At 38.1% G+C, this 13,217-nt stretch overlaps 1 protein-coding gene across 2 annotated transcripts in view; it reads right to left on the bottom strand.

Annotated features, from left to right (window-relative positions):
* The window catches only part of LOC145999689 (uncharacterized), a 278,774-nt gene that overhangs the window by 14,073 nt on the left and 251,484 nt on the right, over window positions 1-13,217 (bottom strand). The window contains exons 20-22 of one of the 2 annotated variants that reach the window (XM_083136904.1): window positions 8,977-9,215; window positions 4,667-4,919; window positions 1,711-1,836 (exon numbers count right to left, since the gene is read on the bottom strand). In XM_083136904.1, coding sequence (XP_082993030.1) covers window positions 1,711-1,836; window positions 4,667-4,919; window positions 8,977-9,215 — 618 coding nt within the window. The remainder of the gene's footprint in view (window positions 1-1,710; window positions 1,837-4,666; window positions 4,920-8,976; window positions 9,216-13,217) is intronic. The other variant, XM_083136905.1, reaches the window with a different exon arrangement.

Consider the following 13,217-nt stretch of genomic DNA (forward strand, 5'->3'; position numbering starts at 1 on the left):
AGAGCTGTAGAAGGGGGGTCCAAAAGTTCCCAAACAAACTTCTCCACAAGTAGGGTGACCATAATATTTTGACCTCAAAACGGGACATCTCAAGAAGGTAAGTTTGCACCCCCCTCTCTACTTTTTACTACCCTTGCCCCCATTTATGGAACTTTGATTCCCAATTTTGAAACCCAATCGCCACCACTGCCCCCTCAAAAATTGATTAGGCCTAATTATAAAATGATTGTCAAATTAAAGTATGGATCACATAAATGATACATTATAAACAATAAATGAAATATGAACTCTCGTATTAATTATTATAATTTTGGTATAACTTACATAGTGTTTCTAGTTCCTTCTGATCAACCTTTGATGTTAGGCCGACTCTGGAGTTGATGAATCCCAGAAGTATGCATCAGAAGAATCGATTTTCTTGAAAACAACTTTATTCTTCACCAACCTTTCATAAAACTCCCCACATATCTGGCACACAACACGAGATTTGTCTTTTCAGTTTGTGTTGAGATGCAGGAAATTAAATTTTTGTTGCAGGTTTGTATTGAAATTATGCCTAATTTTCTTGGCTATGTCTATTAATTGCTCTACAAATATCGGAACGCATACAAAACATTACAACTGTCTGCTCAAACATTCTCCACGACAATGGAACATTTTGATTTTTATAAAGTGCTTGAAATAGTAGAAGTGTTTTGCCATGATGCTAGTTAAAAAATTCCACCAACATTTTTTAAACATGAAGTGCCTCTCAAAGTTAGATTTGATTTTCAAGCTAACTCCTAGACTTTTATAAAACAGGACAAATAATGTTCTTTGAATAATATTGACAGGACAACTGGGACACACATCTGAAACGGGACTGTCTCAATCAAAACGGGACGTATGGTCACCCTATCCAGAAGGGCTGCTGTTGTCCCTTGTAATGCCCTGAACTGTACTTGATTGTTATTTAGTTGAAATATTGTGTTTGTTCTTTTCTTCTTTTAATTTGGCAAACATTTAAGATGTCACAGGCAACTAGTATTAGATGGACAAATAGACTAACCTGAATAAATCAACCTGGCAACACATAAACTGTGAGATTTATTAAAGCAACAACATAACTGAAATATGGAAATATCTAAAACAAGTTATGCATGTTTCTAAGTTTATAAATTGTTGTTAAGTTCGTTCAGAAAGAATAAACCATTTTATTAAAATGAAACAGGAAGTTTTGATTACCACGACTGATGATTACTCCAGTCTTTTGATAATGATGTGAAGATCGAAAGGTAAATTCCTAAACAGACTCAAAGGTTACAGTTACAGTGAGCGGTCTCGCAGAACATCAGAAGTGAGCATACTTCCTTTGAATGGCACTTTCAATCTTGTATCTTCATCATTTTCCCACGTCTGTAAAACTTTGTCTGTTTGCCATCCTGACTTAAGTGCTTACGGATCGGGAACGTTCTGCCTTGAAGAATCATCTACACATTTTTTTGTTTTCTTTTGAATCATGCCTAAAACACTGAAGAACTACTTTGCAGGCATTTGTGAGTTTTCATGGAAGTTGTGAGGCTATGTTCCATTTTGTGAGCACTGTAATCATTTATTTCTACTGCACATTTTCCTACAACCCTTAATATTTCTGAATGCTATGTCACACAAAAAAATATCAATAAAAATAATAAATTTTCGTTAAAGATTTTGAATAAATTTAATGCATACTGCAAACGTTTCCAGGACTCCTTGGTTCTTTGCCCACTGCCTGACTGGCTTCGTTCTTTGGCTTCACACTGCTAGGCTCGGCAGGAAGCTTCACTTCTCCACTACTATCAACTGCCCTCACGAATTCTGCAGAAGGTTAACAAAATAAAATATTATGCACGGCACCAAATTTGAGTTACTGAAAACAATAACAAAAATATATAGTGTGTAAAATCAGTGCATTAGTATATTCAGCAGGCTAGAATGGAGTTTTACCAAAGGGGTATATTAAAACTTCCAGAACGGTGGGAAAAATGTGAACAAAGAAGTGCAGATTAGGTGCATAACTGAACAAAAGAGTGTAGATTGAGGCAATGTGATTGGTTTTGCAATAATATAATATGATAATTCACTGCAACGCAAAAACTCAATGTGCCTGCATATCTCTATAACAGGTATTGGATAAGATTGCATATTACTATTAAAGCTTATTTACAATAAATTTTGTTTAAACATATTTACAGATTGTTTCTCAATAATAAGTTGTGAAAAGAAATTATCGTTTTAGTTATGGCATTGCTTAATTTGTTCTGAAAGTATGAGAAAATGGTTATACCTAGAGAAAAGGTGTTGATGGCCTTCTTATATTAAGCATGACGAAAGGAAGGATTAAAAAATAGTCAAGTGTCTATGGTAAGTAGTATCAAATATGCTGCAAAAAACTAGTGATGCCTAAAATTCAACAAAGCTGCCATTTTTCAAAATGGCATTTTTTCCTGGAGTGAGAAACTTGGGCATTTTCATTATAAGTTCGACGACACTGAGGAACACAGCCCAGAAAGTTTTGCTTTTATCTTTTTTTCTGGGTGTTACCCAAAATATCTCTAACTGCACAGGAATGAATTTGATCAGATCTATCACCAGATGAGAGGAATGGGAAAATTCTAAATGTAAAGTTATCATCAACAATGGGATTAACTGGGTTCACACCCTGCAGATTGTATCAACATTGCATATACAGGGTGTAAAAAAAGTTCACAGACCTTTTAAAAATATTTCAAGAGCATGCAACTACTCTGTAAGTATACAAACCTAAATCACTAACTTTTAAAAAACATTTATTAGACTAGTAAGAACAATTACTTACGTGAAATTTAGAAGATTTCGTACTTCCGCGTTGCACAATTTAATGGTTCAATCCTATTAATTTCGAAGATCCACTGTCTTCATTCATAAAAGGGTACAGCGTTTGAAGCGGAGATGGTACCGCGTCACTACATTGTTTGTTCCCGGGAACATCGCGGTACCATCTTCGAAATTAATAGGATTGAACCATTAAATTGTGCAACGCGGAAGTACGAAATCTTCTAAATTTCACGTAAGTAATTTTAAACTGCGTTTACCGCAACCACCATGAATTAGTAAGAACAATTTTAAAAACTAACAATAAGTGCTCAAAATCACTTCCTTTTGGCTCAATATAATTGCAAGGTAATCTCCAAAATTTATTTATTTATTTATTTATTGAAATTTCCAGTACAGCAGAAGCCATTTTAAACCAGAAAGAAACAACAATAAAACAATAGACTAAGATTAAAAACAAAAGAACGGATAACATAAAATAAACAAAAATAAAACAAGCCAAAAAAAGGACCAAGGTAAACTGTTCGACAGTGATTTCATTCCATGCACGTTGTAAAGCTTTCTTGAGTACATACACTGATATGTACAGAATCAGAGATATACAGGGGATGGACAAAAATATGAAAACACCACGACATTGAAACGAATGATATTGACACAATTTTTCCACTTGAAATCGGATGCAGTGCGACATTCTTTTGATTTGCGCCATTATATAGGACCCTATCGGACTGGTAGGAGTCGACAGTTGCACTGTAGATAGCATGCAGTGCAGTTGATACTGAATTATGTCCGAGCTGACTGTGTTTCAAAGAGAGAAAATTGTTCGTGCCCACCTTACAAGCGCCTCTGGTACCAAAGTAGACATGTTATTTGGCATATCGAGAGGGACTCTATCCAAGATCATGACGACATAATAGTGCGTCTGGAAAGACATCATCAGATAAACACCTGCATGGACGAAAATGTACATTGAGTGACAGAGACAGGACACTCAGAAGGATTGTGACCATGTTTTGCATGAAGAATGGTGCAAGATCCCATTTTCCAACATCCAGGACTTGTATTTGTACATTCCTCGGAGACTGCAGGCCGTTTTGGAAGCTAAAGGCGGTCCTGTACCTTATTAGCTACAGCATTCCGGCTTTGCTTCGCAGGTATTTCCATATTTTTGTCCATCCCCTGTATATTCTCCTCCAAAAGCGACCACACAAAGTAATCCATGCCATACAATGGAGCAAATTTGAGGGCCAAACATTCTTGCCCCAACAAATATGAAACAGATTTCTATACATTGCAATTGCTGATTGAGCTGAATGCACTGGAGATCAGTCTTGGTAAAGCATGACTTCGCTGAAGTGCTCCGCTACCCACAATTCCAAAACGTTAAAGGGAACTATTTGCAAAGTTTGCTCATTTTGACATTCTTATTGGTATTTTTCCCATCACACAAATGTTGCACCAAACCATCACACATACTGAAAAATGCAGCAGCGGAAACGACGGTGGTTTCCACAGTTGTACACACACATGTTAGAACCTTCCCATTAGTAAAAATAACTTTTGGAAGCCAATCAGTGAACAACTGAAGGAAACGACATGTTTTTACAAACGTTTCTGATTCATTTCATTATTACAAACAACCATTTAAATAACACTTTTCTTTAAAATTAAATAAGGATTTTTTTGAAAAAAAAAAAAAAAAAGAACATTTAAAAAAAAAACGAAAAAATGCAAGAAAAAATAGCCAAAAAGGTTTCCAAACGTTTTCACTACACTGTGTATTATAAGAACACTTCATTCAAGATGACGATTTGTTTCATTATTAACTCACCTTGAAATCTCAGTGTCTGAAGTATCCCATCCCTTGCAGGAGTCACATATTTATCAAATAAGGTATTGATTCCTGGATTCCTCCTCAGCCATTCAGGCCACTCAAATAACGGTAATGGTAAAAAAGGGAATCCACAAAGTCCAGACCATATTTTCTTGAAATGATCCTTCAATGCATTACCAGCTCTTTGCCAGGATATGCCAAAACTTTCTTCATTCAGCAGAACTCTTCTTATGACAATGTTTGCTTCCACCTGTAACAAATGTGATTTTCTTTACTGATTTCAAGGGGAGGGGGAGATGAAGGAAGTCATGGTAATACAAATCTAAATCACCATCATAATGAATCAAGAAAAAGTCATCCGATAATTTTAAATATACACACATATCGGTGATTTCATATTACACACCACCCATAAGACAGTGAATTAAAATTAGTTGGTAATAGATGGGAACAAGAAAGTATTTTATGGATTAGTGAGAGAAAGGAGAAGAGAAAGAGGAGACAGTCACAAGCTAAGGGATGAAAGAGGAAACATTGTAGAAGAGGATGGAGAAATAAGGAGAGTGTGGAGAAAACATTTCGAGAAATTGCTGAAGAAGTGAAGGAAAAAATGAATCTCACATGGAAAGAAGTGGAGGAAGCACTGAAGAGACTGAAGAGAGGTAGAGCATCTGAGTAGATGAAGTGCCAGTGGAAATGATACTAGGAGCAGGAGTGACTGTACAAAGTAGTGAAAACAGTGTGGCAAGAGAGAGAAGTGCCAAGAGATTGGACAAAGAGACTAATATTTCCCATATTCAAGAAGGGGGACAGAAAGGAATGTAAAAACTACAGAGGAGTAACACTAATGTGCCATTCAGTAAAGGTGTATGAGAAAATATTAGAGAAAATAATAAGGGAAGTGACAGAGCTGATCATAAGGAACAGTATGGATTTAGAAGAGGCAGATCAACAGTAGATCTGATATTCACCATAAGGCAATTACAGGAAAGGCATTATGAGTATGGAAATGATTTGATTATGGCATTCCTAGATATAGAAAAGGCATACAATAGCATGGACAGAACAAAGATTTGGAAGGCTCTAAAGAGAGAAGGGAGGCGAGGAAGAGATAGTGTGTAGAGTGCAGAACACATACAAGGCCAACCAGAGCTGTGTGCAGACACCACTGGGAAGAACAGAGTGGATCAGTATAAATAATGGACTAAAAAAGGGAAGTGCTCTTTCCCCACTGCTCTTCATAATTACAATAATTAACAAAGAGGTGGGGAAGAGATGAAGGCCTGTTGTTTGCTGATGACCTAGTAATATGGGGAAACTGTGAAGAAGAAGTACAGAGACAGGTTGATAGTTGGAATGAGGAAATCAGACGAGCAGGAATGAAGTTCAGCGCAGAACACAGTGAGGTGCTAATAACAACAAGAAACAGAGCCAGAAATGTACCAAGAATAAAGAAGGAAGAGTTGAGGGTAGTGGAGAGTTTCAAATATCTATGAAGAATAGATGAGGAGGTAAACAGATGATGGAACAGGGATGTTCCTATGAAATGCAAGAAGGTAATATATAGCACATACTATACTATGTGCCAATAATTACGTATGGAGTAGACACTTGGACAATGACAGAGAGAGACAAAAGAAAGATGCAGGCAGTGGAGATTAAATTTTTAAGGAGTATATTGGGGAAGACTAGAAGGGATTCTAATAAAGATGAGAAAATCCGACAAACAGGGGGGGTGGTGAAGCTCCAGAACAGGATAGATCTTTCACAGATGAGATGGTTTGGAGACGTGAAGAGGATGAATGCAGAAAGACTACCAGTAAGAGCATACAATGAAAAAGGAGTGGGAGTAAGGTCAAAGGAGAGACCAAGCTGTCGGTGGAAAGAGCAGATAGTGGAGAATGTTAGAAAAGGACAAGATTAGGACATGGTGGAAAGAGAGGAATGATGGAAGACCAGAAGAAAATGGAGATGCTTGACTTCTATGCCGACCATGCCAAGGCAGGAAATGGCGAAGGATGATGATGGTAGTAAATGATGATAAATAACTGTAATATTTCAATAACAGACAAATTTGTTACAATATTTTAGTGTTGGACCGAAATGAAATTTTGTCCGATACCAAGAAAGAACCGATAAAAAAAATCCAAATAGCCCTTGAAGACCCTAAATGGTTCATTGAACTCCTTCATAAAAGTGTGTTATCAGATAACTGAAATGCAAAAGAAGTTACATATTTAGAAATATAGCCGGCTCCTGTGGCGGAGTGGTTAGCACATCACGCTACGAAGCTAGGGGTCCCGGGTTCGAATCCTGGCCTGGGCATGGATATTTGTAAGTGTCCATTCATCAATTTCATCATATCATCACTCATCCCCATCTTCGCAAATTAGCCAAAAGTGGCACAAAAAGCGAAGTAAAATAAATCAAATAAAAAAAATAAAAATGAGACATATACTTTTTTAAAAAGTGGGGAATAGAGATTACATGTTTATATCCATAAAAATTATAACACTAAATTAAAATATATTTACAGATATATCGGAATGGTAAAATTATCAGTAATTTTACCAAAATGCAAATATTATCCGATACCGATTAAACTGTCCCATTGCTACAATATTTTTATTACCACTTATGAAGGGATACCATAGAGATGGACGGATTGATAGCAAAAATTGTTGACCACAAGTCTAATTTCTTGACTTCTTGACCTACTTGTTTATTTCTTTCCTTTTTCCTGACTTCCATTACTTTCTTGACTGGTAGACACCCTGCAGAAACATTTTGCCTTTTGTGTATGGATAATATGATCCTCTGTTTAATTTTGTAATTAATCTAAGTTGTTGCTATTCTTAGGTATGCTACAAAAACATAGACTTGCGTGCAAAGAAATAGACCAACTTCAAACTTTTGACATAAAATATTTACTTGTTCTTACTTTTTCTTCCAACTGTTTGGAGGCACATACAATGTTTACTTTTTCTTCCACCCATTTGGAGGCGCTAGTGAACTCTGCATTCGCCTATCCAAATGGAAGCATGTAATCCTACTTATGTGTACATAAAGTTCAGTAATAAATATGTATGACATGTTCTGACAGGTAAAAAAATTGCTGTCAGAATTTGATTTTTTGAGAACTTTCTGCATCAGCCTTTACATTATTCGCTATCAGAATTTTATCAGTGTGTTATTGTGTGTATAAGTTTATTAGTGTTATTTTGTAAAATGCACAACACCGGAATTAGCCGCACACGTGGTTGCTTTAATCCAAAGTGGGCTTAGTCATAGAGATGTGGCGCAACAGTTGGATATGACTCGCTCAGCAGTTCGAAGGGTATGCCAACATTATGAAGAGACTGATTCCTTTCATCGCAGCCAGGAAGAGGGAGAAGGCGTTCTACAACTGTGAGAGATGACCCCTTTATTGTGTCAAAAATGCTAAGAAACTGTCGATTTAATGCAGTTCAAGTGCAACAACAGCTCCATGAGGTTAGAAGTGTAGTTATTATTAGTCAGTGGACAGTAAGACGTAGACTACAGGAAGGGAACCTGACCCCTCGAAGAGCTGCAACTGGTCCAAAACTAACGCCGGCTCATCGTCGAGCTCGCCTTCGGTTCGCACAATCATCAGAACTGGACATTGGCACAATGGAGGTCTGTTCTGTTCTGTTCTCCGACGAGATCAGGATTTGTCTCTATGGCAACGACAGGAGAAAAAGAGTTTACCGGCGACCCAAGGAGAGATTTGCTGAGTGCTGCATTGAAGAGCGGACCAGTTATAATGGTGGTTCATGCATGTTCTGGGATGCAGTTTCTATGGAAGCACGAACGGATATTGTTGTGATCGCTAAAGAGGGCCGTGGTCGCCAGAGAAGGGGTTTGACAGCCCATTGATACATTGAAGAGATTCTGGGAGAACATGTTGTGCCTTATGTTGGTTTTATCGGATAAAATTTTACTTTTATGCACGACAATGCAAAGCTGCACATGGCAAATATCGTTTGTGAGTACATTGCAGAGGTTGGTTTTCGAGTTATGGAGTAGCCAGCATGCAGTCCCGACCTAAACCCATTGAACATTTGTGAAGTTTTCTGGTGTAAAGTTTTAAGGAAAGATGCAAAATGAAAATAACACACATCCACGGCTTTTAACTTAACTGAACAGGTGGTGCAACACTACCACACACTTTGCACCACTAACCAAACAGAAATTAAGCATGGTCATGTTGCCCTGCTCTCTCATACTTTAATTAAATTTACCTCATGCACAGCAAATACACAAATTCAAAATAATTCTATACTTACAATTTCATTTATGAGGTTCTTATGATCTCTACATAATCTTCCAACCGCATTATGTGGGAAGCATGGCACTGAATCAATCATATTTCTGGTGAAATATCGATTGAATTCCACATTCAGTTCACACATAGCTGTCATAAGGAAGAGTTTCGTGAAAGCTGTTAAAATCTGCTGGGCGTGATGAATGCTACCACAGGGAGTAGCGACAGATGGGTCACAGCAAAAGCCAGGTACATTCCAAACTGTGAAAAAGGAAAGACTGTTTAAAAAAGCACTTCTGTGCAAGTTAAATCTTTGCAAGTTTTCTGTTTAACAACATGCATTCAACAAACATAAACATGCATTCAACAAACAAACACATGCGCAAATGAACACTGTCAGCACTCTTAGATTTAACGCATATAATCTAGATTTGGAACAATTATAAAACTTTCCTCTATATAAAACTGAAGGCTGGCAATTGACTACCTTAACCCATAACGGGCATGGCGTGGTTCCTGGGACCTTCAGACTGGAACAACGCTCTTGTTCTCAGAAACAGTAACACACACTTTCCTCTCCTTTTCAGTAGCTTCATATTTTGGAACATCACGTAACTCACTTGAGCCATTTCGCTCTCTATGTTTTAGTTTCAGAGCAATAGACACTCGTGGATCTCATGGACCACACAATGCCCTTTGCGCAAGTCTTTCAGTATGCTGTAACGTTCTCCTAGGAACCGGGATCGAACCAGTGATGTTTAGTTGTCCCAATGGGTGGCGTAGCTCGATCACCATTCATCCTCATGACAAAGAGCACTTGCCTCTATCTGATAGCTCAGCAGTAAAGAGCAAGAGGTGAAACACACATTCAAGAGATGGCTAAACACAACTATTCAGGTTTTACACTTTCAAGTTTGAATCACACATGGTTATATGAGGTAATTACCTGTCTTTGCTGATAGATCTGATCTGCGGAGTGAACACCTAGGCATGAACCTGTACCATTCTCCCAAACTCTCCTCTTACTTCCAGGCCACCGTCTGCTCGAAAAAGACCCCTCACTGCCCGTTGCAACAAATACTTATTTCCTCACCTTTCTCCATAATGCCGAGTCATTGCCCTCTAATACATTTTGGGTCAGCACCTTATTTACCTGTTGCAATACCACTAATTCGGGAAGGTTGGTTAACTTCTGACATGGCATTCCTTAGATGCCTATGAGTGCAACGGCTGGTGATCGGGTTTTCATGCCTGATAAAAGATTCTCAGTTTTATGGGGGATGTTACGATGGAACCTGGTACGAGAACCCAAGTTGATGATCCGTCTTTTTGTGGAAATGTTCTCTCCACACTGGAAGAAGTTGTAAGTGCATTCTGATAGAACTGATAACGAAACACTGATTTCCACTGATCATCACTCCGATCATTGAGCTATCCCCCCCATTTTGACATTGTGTACAAATTTTTTGCAAGTGAATTTTTTATGTGATTTTGTTACCTTTGGGTAAATACATGTATGATCTGTTATAATTGGGGTGTAAGGGGTGCTCCTTCCACATAGTGCACCCAATAGTCAACCTCACTTTCACGTAGTAAACCCTGGACTGCAGACTAACGAGGCTATGGCGACTGGCCCCATGGCCAGTATAATTCTCTGTCGTCCTGTGTTTTGTTCTTATTTGTGCTGAGTGCTCCTTTACAGCCTCAGCTTTTAACAAAAGTCAGAAGATTTTAATATTTTATGATGTTAGTTATGCAACGTTCGAGTTGTTATGTGTAACGATAAGGGGCTGGACCCCATATAATGTGACGGGTGCAAAATAGCCTTAGTGCTGACACACCCAAAATTTTAAAATCAAATCAAAATCAAAATCTGTTATAATTGACCAACTAAAGCATTCTTTGCATCTTATGACAATGTATTTATAGAGCTGTTTATCAATATATGGGAGATTTTTGTAGCATTCCATAAATTCGGTAATAAAAATGGCAATAATGGAATTAATGATTTTTTTTAATAATTCCACAATGTCCAAAAATACATGATAATTTGTGAAAAAGTTTGTTAATGTTTCGATAACTCTTGGAAATAGTATCAGGTGGTTGCATTTTAGGCTTGGAACATCAAGCCACGTCGGAGAAGTGTCATGCGAGGATACTAGGTGAAAGGTTTGTGTTAAAAACACTTCATGGTGCTCGACACATACAGATTTAAAACTACCTTTGTTAAAAACCATTAAAACTCACGAGAAAACATGTTAAAATCACCACCAAGGTGTACTTGAGTGGCCGTTGAAAGCCCTAGTTCCTTGCCAAGGTGAAGCGTGCGAGCAGCTGGCACCGTTCTACAGATTTGTGGGGTACTTCCCTTCCCATGAGAGGTCCCTCCCCGTTTTTTTTCTTTTCTTCTTCCATCACCATTCCAGGGAGAATTCACGTTCCACTTCGGCTGCTTTCTTTACCTCCGAGGTGACATGGAAACCTATCGGGGCACTTTTGTCATTCATATTGTCCCATTTTTTAAAAAAGCTAATCCATACTGCCGTCATCTCGGTCCAGTTTATTTCTGTTTCCCGCACAAATAAGTGCCGTTTCGTATACGGTCCAATCCAATTTACTGTTACTTCTTTTTATTATTCTATGCCCACTGTTTATTACATGCTCTGCAAGCCCCATTTTCGGATCCCTTTCTTTGATATTCTTATCGTGTTCCCCCCATCTAACACACATGTTCCTGCCTGTCCTTTTTGTTCATCGGGGTTACTTAGGATTTTTACCCCCCACCCCCTCTTATAATCTGTGAATTGCTTTCCAATATTTCTAGGGGCTTTCGTCCCGCATTTCACACCATACTTTTTCACTGTCTTTTCAATTTTCTCTGCGAGTCCTTTACAGTACGGGATCCCAACATAGTGAACTTTACTATCCAACTCTCCCTCCTCAAATTTCTCCTTTCCTAACCTTAATCGGAGTTCTCCTTCGCGATATTCTTCCTCGCTCTTCTGGCTAACACATTCATTTCATATTCGGAGTACCCATTCTTCAATCCTACCTCTATTATACATGATATTTCCTTTTCAGTTTTAGTAATCCTTAGGTCCAGGTAGTTAATTTTACCATCAACCAAGTTCTCCCTGGTGAAGCCATTCTGTCTTCTTGTTTCTCTAATTCAGCAAAAACAGTGTTAAGATACTTTTCTTTTCCAATTATAAGGATATCGTCTATCTACCATAATATTTTATGTTTACTCCTACTTGTTCCATAACAGCATTTTCTAGGTAATGCAAGAAAATGTTTGCCGCAAAACCCGATATCGGGTTGCCCATCGGTAACCCTTCTTTTTGTCAAAAAATCTTTTCGTTCACGTGGAAATAATTGTACCTGGTTACAAGAAAAAAACACCTGACGTATTCCCATGCTACTCATATATCCACGCCATGGTCTAATAGCCACCTCTGAAGGCAGTCACCGGCTTTCTCTCTCGGTACACTAGGGTACAAATTTATTACATCAAAGCTACTAATTTGGTCATCACTCCCGATTTCTAACCCTTCAATTGACTTTTTTTTTTTACCTCAAAGGAGTTTTTAATGCTATACTGGGTGTTAACATTAATCTTCTTCATTCTTTTAATTAATTCTTTTGCTAACCCATAGCCTGGGTGTTCATAAGTGGGGATTATTGGTCTACGTGGGATCAGCACTTTGTGCATTTTTGGAAAGCTGTGGGGATATTCCCCTCTTTCGCTTCCTTGGTGAGCTTCTTTTTTCCCCCACTGCCCAAGGTTATACTGGTTTCTATCCCACGTCTAATCTCATTTCAAATTTTGTTAATTGGGTTCCCATTAACCATTTTGAAATCACTATTCAGAAACATTATTCTAACTTACTTGGATACACATCTTTTCTATAACTACCATCTTATTTTCCTTGTTAGATCGAATAAGATACACATTATTATCTTCAGCCCATTTTTTCACTATGTACAAACTCGGAGGTAAAGAAAGCAGCCGAAGTGGAACACGAATTCTCCTTGGCTTGGTGACAGAAAAAAGGGGCGGAGGGACCTCTTGTGGGAAGGGAAGTACCCCACAACTCTGTAGCACGGTGCCAGCTGCTCGCACGCTTCACCTTGGCAAGGAACTAGGGCTTTCAACGGCCACTCAAGTACACCGTGGTGGTAATTTTAACATGTTTTTCATGAGTTTTAAGGGTTTTTAACAGAGGTAGTTTTAAATCTGTATGTGTCGAGCACCATGAAGTG

Source organism: Lepisma saccharinum, chromosome 15, assembly GCF_977018435.1.
Source record: "Lepisma saccharinum chromosome 15, izLepSacc3.1, whole genome shotgun sequence".
Classification (NCBI taxonomy): domain Eukaryota; kingdom Metazoa; phylum Arthropoda; class Insecta; order Zygentoma; family Lepismatidae; genus Lepisma; species Lepisma saccharinum.